Source organism: Fukomys damarensis, unplaced genomic scaffold (genome assembly GCF_012274545.1).
Source record: "Fukomys damarensis isolate Sample0158 unplaced genomic scaffold, DMR_v1.0_HiC HiC_scaffold_34, whole genome shotgun sequence".
Lineage (NCBI taxonomy): Eukaryota > Metazoa > Chordata > Mammalia > Rodentia > Bathyergidae > Fukomys > Fukomys damarensis.
Genome location: NW_022900946.1, coordinates 7,226,841 through 7,245,119, shown reverse-complemented (window position 1 = coordinate 7,245,119; position 18,279 = coordinate 7,226,841). Strand labels below are relative to the sequence as shown.

The 18,279-nt window shown below is 42.4% G+C and overlaps 1 protein-coding gene across 8 annotated transcripts in view; it reads left to right on the top strand.

Moving 5' to 3' along the window:
- Positions 1-18,279, top strand: part of Marf1 (meiosis regulator and mRNA stability factor 1) — a 42,754-nt gene that overhangs the window by 15,102 nt on the left and 9,373 nt on the right. For 4 of the 8 annotated variants that reach the window (XM_010610787.1, XM_010610783.1, XM_010610785.2 and 1 more), the window contains exons 8-22: positions 226-654; positions 847-1,004; positions 1,263-1,421; positions 2,436-2,628; positions 3,290-3,468; positions 4,700-4,780; positions 6,482-6,718; positions 6,847-6,966; positions 7,576-7,751; positions 8,862-9,082; positions 9,977-10,119; positions 10,292-10,425; positions 11,514-11,716; positions 12,343-12,570; positions 17,236-17,466. In XM_010610787.1, the coding sequence (XP_010609089.1) occupies positions 226-654; positions 847-1,004; positions 1,263-1,421; positions 2,436-2,628; positions 3,290-3,468; positions 4,700-4,780; positions 6,482-6,718; positions 6,847-6,966; positions 7,576-7,751; positions 8,862-9,082; positions 9,977-10,119; positions 10,292-10,425; positions 11,514-11,716; positions 12,343-12,570; positions 17,236-17,466 (2,892 nt within the window). The remainder of the gene's footprint in view (positions 1-225; positions 655-846; positions 1,005-1,262; positions 1,422-2,435; positions 2,629-3,289; positions 3,469-4,699; positions 4,781-6,481; positions 6,719-6,846; positions 6,967-7,575; positions 7,752-8,861; positions 9,083-9,976; positions 10,120-10,291; positions 10,426-11,513; positions 11,717-12,342; positions 12,571-17,235; positions 17,467-18,279) is intronic. The other 4 variants (XM_019205506.1, XM_019205505.1, XM_010610784.1 and 1 more) reach the window with 4 other exon arrangements.

The window sequence follows — 18,279 nt, the reverse complement described above, 5'->3', positions numbered from 1 at the left end:
AAAGCTCCTGATCAGTATCTGCAAATTTGCCTTCCCTGGATATTTTATAGAAGTGGGATTGTGCAATATATAGCCTTCTATGCCCTTCATATTCTTTACAACATTTGGTTACCTTGTCAACACTAAATAAATTTAATGTTTCTCCCCACTCACAGTGCTTTCCCACGTTTTGAAATTGCATGTCCTTGAGTTAACCTAATGTAATCCTTTTTTCCTTCGTATCAGCAGTGCCACACTCTGCTCTATGTTTATAACCTGCCAGCAAATAAAGATGGCAAGAGCATCAGCAACAGGCTCAGGCGCCTGTCTGATAATTGTGGCGGGAAAGTGCTGAGTATCACAGGCTGCAGTGCAATTCTCCGCTTCATAAACCAAGATAGTGCAGAACGGGCTCAGAAGCGAATGGAAAATGAAGATGTCTTTGGTAATAGGATCATTGTGTCATTTACTCCAAAAAATAGAGAACTCTGTGAAGCAAAGAGTTCAAATACAATTGCTGATAAAGTGAAATCTCCAAAAAAACTTAAGAATACAAAACTGTGCCTCATCAAAGATGCAAGTGAACAATCTTCCAGTGCCAAATCCATGCCTGGAAAAGGGTCACAGGCAAATTCTGGATCTGCTACAAAAAATACAAATGTTAAAAGTTTACAGGTAATTTTGATACTTCTTCCTTTCTGAAGTTTATGTTAGATTTAATTCTTCATTACCATGCTGTGTAGCTTTTGGTGTGTGCTTTTTTATTTCATTTTCGGTAATACTGTAGTAAAAGTCGATTTTTCTGTACAGGATCTAACACATGTTGGATGCTTAAATTTGAAACTCACTGTACTTGTGTCTTTTAAGGAGTTGTGCCACATGGAGTCAAAGACTAGTCATCGAAACAGTGAGCACCAGCATGGTAATGTGAGGCTGGCACCACCTTTGCACAGTAACCCAAGCACTGCAGGGCCAACACCAAAAAACTCGGGGATGGCAGAGGTGCTTTACAAAAGCAACCAGAAGTACGTTAAATTACTTTCTCTCTCTCTTTTTTTTTTGTGTCAGAGATCAAACTCGGGACCTTGTGCTTGCGAGGCAGGCAGTGGAACCACTTAGTTAAATCCCTGGCCCTTTATGTATGTATATGTATTTATTGAAACCAGGGATCGAACTCAGGCCCTTGTGCTTGCGAGGCAGGTGGTGGAACCACTACTTTCTTCTAGTTGCTGCTTTAAAGAAGACATGTGACCTTTTCCCTTCAATTTTTTTCTTTCTGTTAGAAAAGAAACCCTCACTTCTCGAAGTGTTACCAGTTCTCCTGTAGAGAAAAAAGATAAAGAAGAGACTGTCTTCCAAGTGAGTTACCCATCTGCTTTTAGCAAGTTGATTGCGTCAAGGCAAGTCAGTCCTCTGCTCACATCTCAGTCTTGGTCACCTAGGTAAGTCCAGATTCTTGACCTGTGGGCTGGTTACATGCAGTAGGATGGCTTAGGAAATGTTTACTGAAAAGACTTCAGACAGTACAGAAGTTCACAAAGTAAAAGATAAGCCTTCCTCCCCATTCCCTGATTTCTTCTTTCTCAGAGTATCATAGCTGACATTTAGGAGTAGTGCTTCTCACCAATTCTTCTCCTCCACATAGAAGTCTTGGTAAGCAAGGGCCGGGGATTTAGCTCAGTGGCACTGCTCCTGGCTTGCAGGCACAAAGCCCTGGGTTCGATCTTGGTACCAAAAAAAGGAAATTTTGGTAAGCAGAGGTGAAAGAAAAAAATGTGTCCAGTCCCTGGCCAGTGACAGGAGGCATGTTAAAATGTCTTTACATTTAACCTGTTGTGGAAAAAGCCCAAACGAGGCATGCATGGCTTATTCTTATTAATATGGCATTTTGTAGGAAGTTGTTTTCAAAGTAAGGTTCTCTGTAGACCTTACGTGGACCTATATAATTAGATCTAAAACTTCACATGAAAGTGTTCTGTGCAGAAGGATGCAGCATGTGAGCCAGAAGATGTAGCTTTTTAGAGCCACAGAGGAGGTGCAATGGCTGAAATTGGTAACACAGATTTCCTAAGTAGAAAGTCAGTTCATAAAGGCTGCTTTTGACTTCTGCCTTTAGTTTTAAATAAGCCAATAAAAGAATATTTGGTATTGGATAATTCATTGGTTGTTTAATAGAGGTCACCAGTACTTTAGCTAGTGCTTAATCAGTACATATTTAAGATGAAAATATATTTGAAAACTAACCCAGGCATGGTGCCACACACTTGTAATCCCAGCATTTGGGAGGGGGAAGCAGAACGATCACCACAAGTTCAAGGCCAGCCGGGGTGACACAGCGAGATGCTGTTTCAAGGAAAAAAGAAAACCAAGCAGGGAAATGTTTTCTGTGTGTAGTGTCAGGCAAAGCCAGAACAACAGAACCATTTTAAGAATGACTTCCATGCATATGTTTTCAGCAGGAGTTTGTCTCCAAACCTTTCAAATAGAACATCCCCACTTGCTTTCAACCTCGCCAGTTCCAGCAGCGGAACCAGCCGCCCGGACCCCTTTGCAAATGGTGCTGACATCCAGGTCAGCAATGTAGACTACAGACTGTCCCGGAAGGAACTGCAGCAGCTCATCCAGGAGGCATTTTCCAGGCATGGCAAGGTAACCCTCTCACTGGTGTTCTTGTTGGTTTTTGCCCGTTGATAGAACTTCAAGTCAGGAGACGTTAACTTGACAGTATAATTACAGCCAGCGTATAAATATGACTGGACAAGTTTGACTCTTGTTTTCTTGGGGTAGTGCTGGGCCACCAGTTTCTGGGATATAGCCCCACAAAGCAAGAAACTCAGCCGTGAGAAGGATTTGTCATTCGCAGGGGTTTAAGTGGCCCTTTGGGAAATAAAACATTGATGAGTTTTAGTTAGCTCTGCCTGATAAAATACAGAAATAGGGTTCTAAAATAATGTTGGCTCTGTTTCTTTACTCCTACTACATCTGACTCAGTATTTTAGGTACAGTTTGCTAAACTCGGGGTTTTGCGGGGTCTAGAGAGGAGCTTGAAGATTCCTCCCAGGCATTGACCTCTGAGACTGGCTTATATGTGTTCGCCAGAGCGTACAAGTGGACTAGGCTGGGTCGCGTCTCAGAAGGTCACTTCCTGCCAGTCACATACATTCTATCTGGCAAAGTGTAGCACTTCACACAGCTTCCTTCACATATAAGCTAAAGTACACAAGTGTGTCCTTTAATAATTCACCTTTAGTTTTAAGATGACCATCCTGAGTAGATGTAGCATTCTGTTTGTCTTTTTCTGTTGTTGTAGGTGAAGAGTGTTGAGCTCAGCCCCCATACAGATTATCAGCTCAAAGCCACTGTTCAGATGGAGAATTTACAAGAAGCAATTGGTGCAGTGAATAGTCTCCACAGGCATAAAATTGGCAACAAGAAGATCCTGGTCTCACTTGCCACGGGAGCTGCTAATAAATCACACTCTTTACTCTGGTAAAACAAAACAAAACACCCAGACATTTATTTCAGGAGGTAACATTTGACCTAGAAACAGCTTTGGAAATAATAAAAATAGATTGTATCATATTTCCAAATCTCTCATAGTAATTAGATATGCAGTGATGCTTATTTTCATTTGATAAGGTTAGAAATGAGCATTTAACTCTTGTTCAGATCATTAACTATAGATGATATGCAACTTAACAAGCTTGACAACAACTTGTCAAGCTTTTAGGAATAATGGTATACACCTATCCAGAATGGGTTCTAAAAGTAGCAGACCTCTACCCGTAAAGCCCATAAGCCAGAAGAGTCTGAAATACTTTCTTCAGATTGTGGTAGAAGATGAATTTGTCTATAAAGACTAGATCTATAAAGCTCCAAATTCTCTCAACTTGCAGGTATATCCTTAATGTAAAATAGACTGCAAGCCCCATAAGTCTACGTGATGACTATATCCAGTTTAGGAGTTTTGTGATTTTATTCATAATGTTTGATTCTTCTTTGGCTTTCCTTGTTTGGAGGGCAACTAATAAAGCAAGATTCAGTTCTGAATGTCTGGTTTGAACAATCAATATTTTGTGTAATTTGTACTTCAACGCTATTTTAAATTGCTTTTTTCTCCCTTAGAATAAAACTAATTCTCACTGAAGAAAATTTGGAAAGTTCAGAAACAAAAGAAGCAAGGGGAAAAAAACTTATCCATAGTTCTGTGACCCAAAGCCACACTTAATAGTGTAGGCATTTTCGGTTTTTTGTTGTTGTTTTATTTCCCTCAAAGTCTTTTCTTACCTTCTGACTTTTAAAATAATAGTTGAAATTATGTTCTGTTATGCGTCCAGTCACCTATGTGCAGGCACATCCAGTTCTGTATACGTAACACTTAGATTGGACTGTGGCAAGACACACTTCAAGCAATCCTGCCTTGTGCTCTGCTCTAACACCCAAGTGTTGTCCTACTCTGCATAGTCAGGGTCTCTGTGCTCCACAGGTGTAGAAGGGCCTGTGACCGAGTCTGATAAAAAATCTTAGTGAGTGACTTAATCTTTCCTTGGGTTATTCTTTAAAATCCTTTTAAGTTTTCCTAGAAAGCCAATTCTGGTATAGCAGAAACTGGCCGTTTTACTTTGAATAAATATAATGTTAATTTTATGAATTGTTTGAAAACTACCATAATGTAGAGGGTAATTGTTCTCTAATTATAGTTAAAAATTTTGTCTTACAGTGCAGAAACAATATCTATTCTTCAGGATGCTCCTGCCTGTTGTTTGCCTCTTTTTAAATTTACAGATATCTATGAAAAAAAGTAAGTTAGATTTCTTGTTTCATTGATCCAGTCAGCATTTATGGTGACTTCCATGGACAAAACCATGGTAGCATAAGAAGGAAAAAACAAGGTCCTTGACTATTACTCCATGGATAGCAGGGAGTCCCTGAAATAGTGGAGGAGGGCGGGGAGGGGATAGGTGTGGTCACCAGAACCATGCTTCAGGAAGACTCTCCTGGTGGCAGTAGTACCTGAGGTGGAAGAGAAGGAAGAGAGGGAAGGGAGGGTGCTACTTAGGCCCACCTCTGAGGAGATGCTGTGGGAACGGAAGAAACTAGGTACCACAGAAGTATCACGTCAGTGAAGTAAGAGTGGGCAACTGTAGTGATAAGGAACAATGAAAAGTGGAGTTGTTTTTGCCCCCCCCCAATGGATGACTGGGGAGGTATTGGGGTAGTTAAACTGAAAATAGGAAAAGTGTGATTAGAGAATATAATAAGTATTCTTGGTTTTGGACATTCAAATTCCAGGGAACCCATTGGGGTGGCTGGGTAGAGTTCTACAACTCTTTGGTGCATTTGGAGTCTCCCTCAGAAGAGAAGTCAGTACCCCAAAGTTGGGACAGTTACTTCCCTAAAGGTGATCGGTGTGCGTACACAGGAGGCTAAAGGAGGTGGGAGAAGTGGAGAAGGGTGGAACTCGATGGGAGAGTGGCAGGGCCAGAGCGGCAGGATATCCCAGAGTGAGGAATTCGGAAGAGGGATGTGTGGAAGAAAGCACATCAGGCATGTGGGGATTACGGGGGCTGCTGGGAGTCAAGGATGCATTAGGAGGTTTAGGAAGGAGGTGGAAGCCACTGGGGACCACAGAGCTGTTGGGTAAAACAGAAGCAGCTCCACAGAGGCTGAGTTTTCCCAATCAAGAGGTGAGAGCACAAGGGAGAACACGTTTCCCTGAGAGGGAGAGAATGGGCCTCTGGGAAAATTTGAGAATGGACATAGGGTGCTGGCACAGGCAGGAAGAGGGGTAATGTTTCTTGGGCACATGCCACGAGTCAGGCGCTGTCCATGCTTAATCACATTTAATCCTCATGTCAACCTAGTGAGATACATGTCATCATCACCCCCTATTACCGATGGAAAAACAGGTGCAGATTGGGTTGTGTCTTGACTAAAGTCATGCATGTTGAAACTGAATCAGGATAGGAATTCCAATCTGTCTTTCTCCAGTGCCTGGGGCCTTTAACTTCTGAGTATGAAAGATACAAGTCAGGGGTGATTGAGTTGTTCATTCACAGAGGATGTGTGGTCATGCAGCTGAGGCAGAGGAAGCAAGAGAGCCCTGGAGAGGATGTACTTCTGAGGGTGGAGAGCAGAATGGTGACAGGTAATACAGAGGGAGGAGGAAGTCAGGGGAAGCCACGTTGTGGTGGTTGTGTCAGACAGCTTTCCAGCTCAGAAACGTAGGCAAGGGCATTTTACAGAACCTGGGCAGGGATGGGGGAGATCCTGCCAAGTGTTGTGGTCATTGTGCTGGGCACTGGGCAGGGATGACCCCAAGGAGTACTGGGCAGAACTGGCTTGGTAGTGAATGAATTCAGAGAATAGTCTACTGGTATTTTTGAAGAGATGGAGGCACCATTCTGGGTTTTGGCTCAAATATTTAAACAGGATAGTTGTTTATGTACATCAAAGGAAAACATTCTAAGAAGTCACATCTCTTTTTTTCTCTGTGTTTTAGGTTTGGACACAAGTTGAATGTGTCTGATTTATATAAATTAACGGACACAGTTACAATCCGTGAACAAGGAAACGGGCGGCTGGTGTGTCTCTTACCCAGTAGCCAGGCCCGCCAGAGCCCCCTGGGGTCTTCCCAGTCACATGATGGCTCATCCACAAATTGCAGCCCAATTATATTTGAAGAGTTAGAGTATCATGAGCCTATTTGCAGGCAGCATTGTTCTCATAAGGACTTCAGGTGCGTCACTGTTTTCCTTAAGAGATAACCCTTTCATGTAAGGTTAAGGAACATCTGTTAGAATTAATTACATTATGAACATTGTAAACCCTTGAGGACTGTCAGCTCTTTTCTTCTTTTTTCTGCAGTGAACATGAATTTGATCCAGACTCTTACAAGATTCCTTTTGTGATTCTTTCTTTGAAGACATTCACACCCCAGGTTCACACTCTCCTCCGGACCCATGAGGGCACTGTGCCTTTATTAAGGTGAACCATGTCAGGGCTTTTGTCAAGCTAATGCCACCGTTCTCCTTTTTTACAGAAAGTCTGCCTGCTCTCACTATACCAGGTGTTGTAAAGTACTTAGCCTTGAAGTTTAAGGTCTGAAATGGGATATGTTCACTCAGTATTTCATCAAGAAGATTTTGTTTGTGTTAAATTTTACAAACAACTGATATCAGGACAATTTCTTCTCCACAGGAAAGAGATATATTCTAGTTGCTGTAATAGAAATCTGATAGGTCCCAATGTAATCTACATAACTCCACTGTTTGCACATTGTAAGACTCTTCAGAAATCTGTTTAACCACTAGAGGGTAGACTTACAGGACAAAATATCCTCAATGCCCCATACATTAAAGCAAGGTGAATCACTGATGTGGAACCTGGAAAAATGGCCAGGAATTTCTAGTACCATCAGAATGCATCAAAGAGGCTAGAGCCACAGCACTTGATTCCCTAGGACCTCAATTTTAACAGTCAAACCCAGATTGTAGACATTTAAACAGAAGGCACTTAACACAGTCAACTAAAGCCTCCTGTTCAGTGGGTGCTTTTACTTTCCATTATTTTAACCTTTGTTTTTCCACACTTCAGCTTTCCAGATTGCTATGCTGCAGAGTTCGGTGACCTAGAATTAGTGCAGGAAAACCAAGGGGGTGTCCCCTTGGAACACTTCATCACCTGCATTCCAGATGTGAACATCGGCACTGCTCAGAATGGAGTCAAAGTGGTGAAGTGGATCCACGACAAGCCCCCGCCTCCCAACACAGGTAGGTGTCTGAGTTTAGTCCTGAGCTCACCAAGGCTGGGAGGAACCACACCATTTGCCAGTTATGGGTGTGCCCTAAGTTGCTAGTTCTGATGGTGCTACCTTGGATCAGCACTTTTTTGTTTGTTTGTTTTTTTGTGACAGGGCTCGCTGTGTAGCTGAGACTGACCTGGGACTCCCTATGTAGCCCAGGCTGATCTTGAACTCACAGTGATCCTCCTGCCTCAACCTCTGGAGTGCTGGGATTACAGGCGTGTAATCCACCCACTACATCCAGCTGTACAGCACTTTAAATTGTTGCTTGTGTATATATTTCCTTCTTTTGATGCCAACATTCCTGTCTCCTTCCACCTCCCTCTGCTCTAAGAAAAAGGATTGGGATAATCAGGACATTCTGCCAAGTCAGGTTGCTTGGAGGAGAAATGTTTGTTACTGAACCCTTTTCTTTCCCCTTGGTTTTAGGCTGCTCAGGAGCCATGGATTATCCTGCCTCTCCTTTTTCTCTCCTGAGTCATGAGTTCACAAGCCCCTTCCATCTTTTTATAAAGATTTCCGTCTAATTATGGCTTTTTTAAAAAAAATAAAATGCTTTTTAGGTATGTGCATTGGAATAATACAAAACCAGTCCCATTCAGTTTTAGTCATAGTAGTTTTATAACATTACCGATCTCCTTGGCTTTCTGGGTAATGTTCTCAGACCCCCTGTGGTCCGTTTAGCCTCTTTCTGGACTCCCTAACCTATAACCATCTATAGTTTCGTCCCTGTGGGAAAGTATGTTCCTCATGACCAAGTTGCAAATGGATCTTTGAAATATAACCAGCAGTAAACTGGAAAATTCCTATATTTTCACTATAAAAGTAACACAACAGTGAACTGTGCTTTACTTTGGCTTAAGTTTGAGAATAGTGGAGAGATTTGCCAGCCCATAGGTGAGTTCGAGTAGCCGGTTGCTTCTTGGAGACCTCAGTTTGGAAACTAAGACCAAAGCAGCTGTTTAGTTTCCCCTGCTTGCTCATAATTGAAGTTTGTAGCTGGGAGCTATAGAGTTAGTTATTTCTTTTCAGATGGTGAGATCATGCTGTGTCTTACACGTGTTCTTTCCTTCTCTAGACTCTTGGCTGCTGCGCTCTAAAAGTCCTGTAGGTAACCCGCAGCTGATCCAGTTCAGCAGAGAAGTGATTGACTTGCTGAAGAACCAGCCATCTTGCATCATACCAATTAGTAATTTCATCCCAGCCTATCACCATCATTTTGCAAAGCAGTGCCGAGTTTCTGACTATGGCTATTCCAAGCTGATTGAATTATTAGAAGCAGTGCCTCATGTGTTGCAGGTAAAAAGTGCTAAGGGATTATTTCTTTAAAGTCAGGAGTGTTTCTGTGGTCTCGAACTCAGTGTTCCTGCTGCCTCAGCCTCCAGAGTGCTTTGCCCCAGCCAAATATGCATAGTAATGTAATTCCTAAGAAACTAGTTCTGAGCAAAACATCTTGGAAATGCTTTCCGCAAGGCACAGGAAACATAGAAGGTGGCATCTCAGTTTTCCAGGAAGCTGCAGATTTCCAACTTAAAAACAGTACTCCTTTGAGGACTGCAGAGTATTTTTCCTCCAGTCTGTAAGGTCTGACTTCCTCCTCACAGCACAGTTCTCTCCAGAATTGTTCGTTTTTACAGGGGAACTGCTTTGAACATCACTGCCCTCATATATTGGTAGCTATGGGATAGTCAAGGGCTTAATCTTTATTCTTAGTGAGTTGGAGACTGGTTACTGGGTAGGAGTATAGCATCAGATCTGACGAAGACTTTGCTTGTTAACTTAGTGTTGTAATGGCTTCACACTTGTAAAAATGAATTGAAAAATGTTAACTGTTTTTTTGTGCCAAAATTATTTGTCCAGACTTTATTTTGGGGCTTATGACTGTTTGTGGGTGGATGTGCAGAACTCCCCACCCCAACCCCTCAAGAAAAAGAAGTCCCAGCCAGGAAGATTGGGTTTTTGTTTTGAATTCAAACTCAGAGTCCTCCTGCGTCAGCCTTCTAAGTAGTGTGATTACAGATGTGTACCACCACTCCTGGAGGACAGGTGTTCTATTTGACTAACTCATAGGAATTCTTCTGTGAGAGTGGTGACAGGAAAGCAGGGAGGGAGAGCGCGCATGTGTTCCGGAATGCCAAGTAAGTCTCTCCTGAGGTCTCAGGAGTATAAGTGATCAACGTGTTTGTTTTGCAGATTCTTGGAATGGGCTCCAAACGTCTGCTGACCCTCACCCACAGGGCCCAGGTGAAGCGCTTTACTCAGGATTTACTAAAACTCCTCAAATCCCAGGCCAGCAAACAGGTCATTGTGAGAGAATTTTCACAGGCCTATCATTGGTGAGTTGTTGAGAAGTACATAAAGAAGTGGAAGCAAATATTTTAAAACTTTTTCTTCCCCCAAATTTTAAACACTTATCTTGTATCCTATTAAGCACTCTTTCAGGAAACTTCTAGTTATTTTAGTAATGATTTTACTCATTCTTTACCCATTTCTGATGTGAAAACCTAGGTGTTTCTCAAAGGACTGGGATGTCACTGAGTATGGTGTTTGTGAATTGATTGATATCGTATCAGAGATTCCAGACACAACCATCTGCTTGTCCCAACAAGATAAAGACATGGTAATTTGTATCCCCAAAAGAGGTACGCAGCTAACAGTCCTGGGAGAATGTTGTCTGTCTCAGTAATTACTTATTTTTTGTCTCACCATGTTGCACAGGCCAGTGTCAAATTCCTGAATTCAAGTAACCTTTTATCCCATCCACCCTAGAGTTGGGACTACAGACACATGGCATCGCACTGGGCTCAGTAGTTATTATTTTAAAATGTAATATTTTAGAGGGTACATAGGTATTGTCAATTTGCCCAACTGGCCTCGGACTTGAAATTCTCCTACCTCAGTCACCCAGGTAGCTGGGATTACAGGTGTGTGCCACTGTGCTTGGCTATTGTTTTTTTTTAGAAGTTGCTCAAAGGGAAAGAAGGTATATAATATATAGGAATTATAAAATACCTCCCGGGAATAGGGCTCATTTTCAGGGAATGTGTCTTCTAAAATCATACTATAACCTGTGTTTTTGAGTAGGTCTGATTTCTGGGGAAGGACAGTATGTTGCCCATATTGGTGTCCAGCTATGCGTTAATTTTATTTTTCAGTGCTGGGGATTGAATGCAGGGCCTTTGCAATGAGCTACATCTGTAGCCTGTTCTTTTTGTTGTTGTTGTTTTGTTTTGTTTTTGGTACTGGGGATCTAACTCAGACCCTTGCCACTTGGGAGATAGGCGCCAGAACCACTGAGCTAAATCCCCACCCCCTGTTTCCTATTTTTTATTTTGAGACGGTCTCACTAAGTTGCTACATTGCCCAAGATGAGCTTGAACTTGAGATTCTCCTTCCTCAGCCTCCCAGAGTGCTAGGATTACAGGCTTGTGCTATTTAAACACATAAACCTGTATGTGTTATGTTCACACATACAAAGTTTGGGGGTGATGGTCAGAGAAAAAGTGTTCCTAGCTCGAAAGATGTATTTAATTTATTTCATGGTGTGCAACAATAGTATGACTTCCCAGTGTTTTGCCCTTGAATGGGAAGAGTATGTGTTCAGTTTTGCTTGTGTATGTTTGGAAAGCAAAGATGATCTCTTGTAGACTGAACTGGACTTACTACAGCATGGATGTTAAACACAAATGGAGAGCAAAAGATTGATTTATGTTTTGTTTCATTTTTAAAGAACGCACTCAGGATGAAATAGAAAGGACAAAACAGTTCTCCAAAGATGTTGTTGATTTGTTACGTCACCAGCCCCATTTCCGGATGCCCTTTAATAAATTTATTCCCTCTTACCATCACCACTTTGGCCGGCAGTGCAAACTCGCATACTATGGATTTACCAAACTGCTTGAACTATTTGAAGCCATACCTGATATTCTACAAGTGAGTGAAGAAATTCTAATTCTAAAAGGGATTTTTTTTTTTTTTTTCATTTTCAGGGCCAGTTTTCCTGGGAAGTATCCTTATAAAAGGATAAGACAACCAGAAATCTTCCCATTCCCATCAGAGTAGCTATGTTACTGATTTACTAATGTTTTTAGCTAAGTGTCAGAGACTCTTTTCTTTAATAAGGAATTATTGTTGAAACTTGTCTTAAGTCAGTTTTTGAGAAAAGAATTAATCAGTTCGGTTTCTTAAATTGGGTGTTCTTTCATTAGCTCCATAATTTTCAATCCCTGTGTTGGAGGTGAGAGTGATTACATGAGGTAATATCAATGCTAAATAGCTGAGCTGTTGCTAAGTAAAATCAGATTTTATTAATATTATCTTTGACTCAAAAGACTTGTAAGAGATTTTTTTCTTATATAATAAACATAGTGGAATTTACCATCTTAACTCTCAGTATCCATTTGTGCAACCAGTCTCCAAAACATCTTGCCAGACTGCACTTCTATACCCATCAAACAATACCAGCATGGGTTTTAGTTTCCATTTGTATACATTTTAATGACATGTACTTTCATGAACAATCATTTTCTTCAGTTTCTCCTCCCTGTGTGTTTTCCAAGGTGTTGGAATGTGGAGAAGAAAAAATCCTTACTTTGACAGAGGTTGAACGATTCAAAGCTCTAGCTGCCCAGTTTGTTAAACTTCTTCGATCCCAAAAAGATAACTGCCTTATGATGACAGATCTGCTTACAGAGTATGCTAAAACTTTTGGTTACACATTTCGTCTCCAGGATTATGATGTCAGTTCAGTTTCAGCTTTGACACAGAAACTCTGCCATGTTGTAAAGGTAAACAAACTTTCTTTGGTTGTTTTTTGTTTGGTTTGGTTTTTAGTACCAGGGATTGAACTTGTGACCTTCACGCATGTGAGGCAGGTGGCAGAACCATTGAGCTAAATCTCTGACAAACAAACTTTCTTTTTCATGCACTAAACCTTGTGGGCATAGTCCTAATTGAGATGTTTACATGTGCTTTAGCATTTCTCTGTTTACATGACTTGAAAAAAATGTTTTTACTAGTATGTGTTTGCAGTGTATAATTGTACATTTATCATGGGGAGTTGGTACATAGCACATCTTAATTTTTTTTGTCCCCTACCTCTCCTACCCTCTACCCCTTCCTTATGGCTTTTGGTCCCCTTCCTGTTTACAAAAGGTCTTATATCTGGGAGTTTTTTTCCTTCTTTTTTTTTTTCCTCATACCCTTTTCCTCCCCTTATTTCCCCCTCATTTCTTGTTTACTTCCTGTTTGAAAAAGATTTCCCTACTTATCTATCTTTTATTTTGCTCTCTATTTATATTTTGCGTTTCTCTCATAAGAAAAGCCATGTGACATAAGTTTGTGTGTTTGATTTATTTCACTTAATATTATAGTCTCAGGGTGTGTGCATTTACATAGGATTGCCTCAAGTTTATTGTTCCTCACAGCACGGTAGTACTGCATTGTGTATAAATACCACATTTTGTTTCCCCATCTATTCATGGGAATGTAGGCCAATTCCAAGATTTAGCTATTAAAAATGGTGCTGCCATAAGCATGGATATGCATGTATCACTGTAGTATGACTTTTAACTCTTTGGGGAAAATATCTAGCTGGGTCAAGTCGAATTTCTGTTTTTAGCTTTTTTAAGACTCTCCGTAAGTGATTTGCATGTGGTTGGAGTAGTTTACATTCCCACAACAATGTAGAAAGGTAGCCTCTGCACATTTGTTACTTTGTCGTTACTGTGTTTGATTTCTTGATGCTAGCCATTCACAACTCATTTTGTGTCATGAATACCTTTTTAGGTAATAGGGGATGACTTAGTTTGGCACTTTAGATTTTTGGTCTTCCTCTTTTGTATTTATTAATGACCTTGCCAAAGTAGTGCAGTTTTGAACTGCTATGGTCACTTTTCATCCCAGGGTATATGTTGTCAGATATGTCAGTGTCTTGTCACTAGTTCAAAGTGGGGAGACTCCCATGAGATTCAGCAGTTTGAGGAAGAGACAAGAATCTGTGGACTGGGTTAAACATCTTTTACTCAGCTGCTTAGCCACAGTCTGTTGAGCCACTCTTGCAGCCCCCAGCCCCTGCCCTCTTGCAGCAGTCCTTAGCCCCCCAGTCAGCCCATTGTCACAGCAATCCTCAGCTGCTTAGTCTCCATTTATACCAGAATACACAAAGGTGGCCATTTGCCAGTAACGACCTTGGCTATAGAAGTTATTTACTCTGGCCTGCCTTGACCTTGGCTGCAGAGGTAATTTATGTTGGGATATTGGGAGATGCGCCTGTGCTGTAGCTTGTTCTTTTCCAGAGCCCCCTCACCCCCACAACCTAAACCAAAGTTCCACCACCTTGAGCTTTTGCGTTTCCCTGCCATCACTTTCAGCAAGGCCACCCTAAAGTTGAATGCCTGCAGACATAGCTTCATCTCCAAGGTGTTTGAGAGACTACTACCATCCCTCTTTTCTCCTCTATATCCTGACTCAGGAGTAGGGGCAAGCATGGGCTCAGAATTGCCTTAGTTGCTGGTAAAACTGTATCAGAAGGGACCTTCCTTTTCCCTGACATGCCCTGAGATGACCCTCTCAGACCCACAGAGCAGCTGGACAGTTTTCAGGACATCTACTACACAAGACCAGGAAAACTTGCTACCAGGAAAAGAAATAGAGTCATGAAGTGGTGGCCTCCCCTCACAGGTCTGAAAGAATCTATGAGGTCACGCCATCACAGGAGACAAAGAGCGAGTGGCTGTAAAGTAGGAAGCACCTCTGGAGGCCGGTCATCCCAGAGCCAGCAGGAACTGAACTGGCCAGCAGTGTCACATGATCCTGGGAGGCAAATCAGAGAGGGGCTAACTTCACCTTTGGGTTTAGCCAGGTAAAGATGATTGGTGTCGCTGGTGGGAGCAGCGATGTCGGTGGGATGTCTGGGCAGAGTCAGCTTGAGGAATGCAGGGAGGTGAGAAAATAGCAGCAGGTCTTCATACCTTTCCTAGCAGTTGGCTGTGAAAGAGGAAAGTGGGAGGACAGTAGCTGGAGACCATGGAATGGAGTGAGCAGCTGAGCTTTTGAGCTCTTGCAGGGTGTGGGGATTTGTCTTATTTCTGGGTTGGAACGGCTTGAGTATTTTTGAAAGCCATTGAGAAAGATCCACTTGAGAGGGAGAAAGCTATTCATGGGGTGGTAGCCCAAGGAGACAGGAGATACAGGGGAAGGAGGAATGGCTCTTAATACTTTGACAAGAGGGAAGGGTGACAGGCTGGGTGCTGCCATAAGTAAGGATGATGTTTGTCATAAGGAAAAGCATGCTCTTTTCCTAATGAGTAGAACACAAGACGATTGAACTGCTTAGAAAGAGGAAGAGAGGCAGGACTTAGGATGGAAGATCCTAGAGAAGGTGTGAAGTTGCGTGGGGAGTGGGAGCACGGCTATGGGTCGTGGTGCAGGAGTCCTCTGAGCTCACTGGGGGCTGGTGCTTGGGGCTGACTGGACAGGTAGTCCAGAGAGACTGCGTGTGTGTATGCCCAGAGAAGCCATGTGAGTGCAAAGAAAAGATACAGGAACAAAGAGGTTAAATACTGACAAGAATGTTAATGCGTTAATGGCACATAGTGTCAGGATGGATATGGGCAGAAAGGGAAGAGAGGAGAAGTCTTGTGACTGGGGAGAGAATAGAAGCCATCGGTGGTGAGGCTGAGGAAAGCTGAAGAATTGAGCAAGTAAATTTCTGCTTTCCCACCCCAACGTCATTTCCACACACGTTTTGCCTGCAGGATACTAGGGAGGTTTGAATGAGTTCTTTCGGAAGTGGGCAAGGACAAGATCCAGAGTGTGACCTTGGGGAAGGGTGTCTGCAGTGGAACTGAGTAAAAGGATGTTCCTGGAGATGAGAGTTGAGGGACTGAAAAGCCTTGGTGTGGGACAAGCCTCTGAGTGTTTAGTGGCCAGGGCAGCGGGAGCTGTGGGATGGGGTGAGTAGGAAGACTTCCAGCCGTGGCCAAAGGCTGGTGATGAGTGAAGCTGAATGGGAAATTTGGTGTGAGTCGCAAAGGCGAGAGAGGCCCTAGTGCAACCCTGACTGCTCACTGGAATTCCTGGGCAGCCTCTGTGAAATAACCACAGCTTGGACTTCCTGAACTGGCTCTGAGATTCTTACATAATCAGTCTGAGTGTGCTCTGAGCAGTGGCCCTTTTTAAAAGCTTCCTAGGTGATTTTAATCTTTAGTCAACATAAAGAATCAAGACATGGGGCTGGGGATTTAGCTCAGTGGTTCCACTGTTTGCCTTGCAAGCACAAGGACTCAAGATCTATCCCTGGTACCAAAAAAAAAAAAAAAAAGAGAGAGAGAGAGAAAGAGAATCAAGACATGGACCGAAGCAACAAAGGAGCAGGTTTTTGTATCATTTTGTTTTTTACCTTGAAAGGCAGGGTAGTAGTGATGGTCTGGGTATCTAAGAAGATGATATACTTCCCTGGATTTGCCTCTACTGGTTGTTTCAGCTCCTTCTAAGCAGAAAATGACTGTGTGAGTGGAGAGGAGTCTCCTTCCTTAGCTCAGGTTGTGCCTCAGAGCTAGGCAGAGATGCCCTAGTACTGGAATGGATCCTCAAGTGTGGCTCATCTCACTGCCTGTAAGACTCAAAGCCCCAAAGAGGACACGCATGTGTCTCTAGGCCTTGAGACCTTTGGTCCTGGCAGGGAAGGCAGGTAAAGGGAAAACCCCTGTAAAAGTAGGCATCAGTTTGACTTACCAGTACCTAAGCAGAATGTGTCCTGAAGCTTTGCCTGCATCAGTTCCAGGAAGCACCCAGTTCACAGACTGTACCCCTCTTCCCAAGGCCTTGTGGTCTCAGTCTCTGATACTTGTTGTTGTGTATGATATTGGTCCCCAGATGGTGACTAGTGTCTTCTTTGCAGTTTCCCTTCCAGTGCACTAAATCACTTCAACTTTTTATCTCCATGAGAATCTGAAATAATTGAGGAGTACACATATAGTTAAAAATGAAAATGCCGGCTTTTTAATTACAACTAATTAACTATGAAATGCCAGGCTTGTGATCAGAGTGGGCCCTCTGACACTCCCCAGCCCCATCCCTCTGAGTACCACAGTCCTCAGTTCATGAGCTTAGGCGGATGGATAGCACTGGCCAGTCTCCTTGCCATAGTGGGCAGTAGAATGAAAGGATGAACAAAGAAAGAGAACAGCAGCAGTTTTTTCTCCATTATCACCTTGAGAAAGGGGCAGGTATGGATGGAAGTTTTTCTGCTCTTGTGTCATCCAAAATGTTAGTCTGGTATCCTAAAGAAGTTCAGAACAGACCCACCTTACTTTATTTTGGTTTAAGAGAAAAAAATTAGAATTTTTTTCTTCCGTTGGTCTCATTAACCAAAATGAATTAGGTGATTTGGGTAGAATCTATGTTGTCTCTGCTGAGTTCTGAAAAGTTTGGATTGTCGTTTTTCCTAGGTTGCTGATATGGAATCTGGCAAACAGATTCAGCTGATCAATCGCAAGTCTCTGCGGTCTCTCACTGCGCAGCTCCTGGTACTGTTGATGTCTTGGGAAGGAACCACCCATCTTCCTGTGGATGAGCTTAAGAGACATTATGAAACCACCCACAGTTCTCCTCTCAACCCCTGTGAATATGGATTCATGACCTTGACCGAACTTCTGAAGAGTCTACCTTACTTAGTTGAGGTACGTGTGTTACTTGTATCATAGCGCTGTTGAACTAGGTGTTTCTGGATGTCCTGTGTGTAGATTAGCCCAGCATGTAGAGCCAGAAGGGACCCTAGAGATCTTTGTAACAAGTGTGTCATTTTCTAGAGAACAAATCCTAAGGCCTAGTGAGGGAAAGGAATCGTTGTGGTAAAATCAAGACAAAAGCCCTGGTATCTTGATGCTTAGACTCAGGTGCTTCTGTCCTGTACCAGGCTGGATTTTGTTGGTGTTGTGTCTGTGAAATAGATGGTGTAAGTGGTAGATTCGGGTGACTTAGCAGTGGAGGTTAGGGTTTGAAAGAAAGGTTGCCTGGCCGCTAACCCTGTTGCCTTTCAAGAACAGCACTTCAAGTTGGGAAGAATCAAAAGAGAATACTAAATCCAGTCCTTGGGCAACAAATATAAAAACCTAGAGAAAATAAGATCCTAAAATCATAAATTATCAAAAGTGACTGAAGAAAGTTAAGAATTAGATCAGTTATCACAACAGAGACTATAAAGATCATTCAATTTTTACCACTAAATAAGGCACCAGAAGCAAATGGGTTGACAATTGAGTTTTTTGTTTGTTTGTTTGTTTGTTTATTTTTTGAGACAGGGTCTTACTGTGTAGTTCAGACTGCCCTGGAACTCACTATGTAGCCCAGGCTGGTCTTGAACTCACAGCGATCCTCCTGCCTCAGCTTCCTGAGTGCTGGGATTATAGATATACGCCACCACACCTGTCTTAACAATTGAGTTTTTAACTAACCCTAAAGAAATAGGTAATTCCAACTTTTTTTTTTTTTTT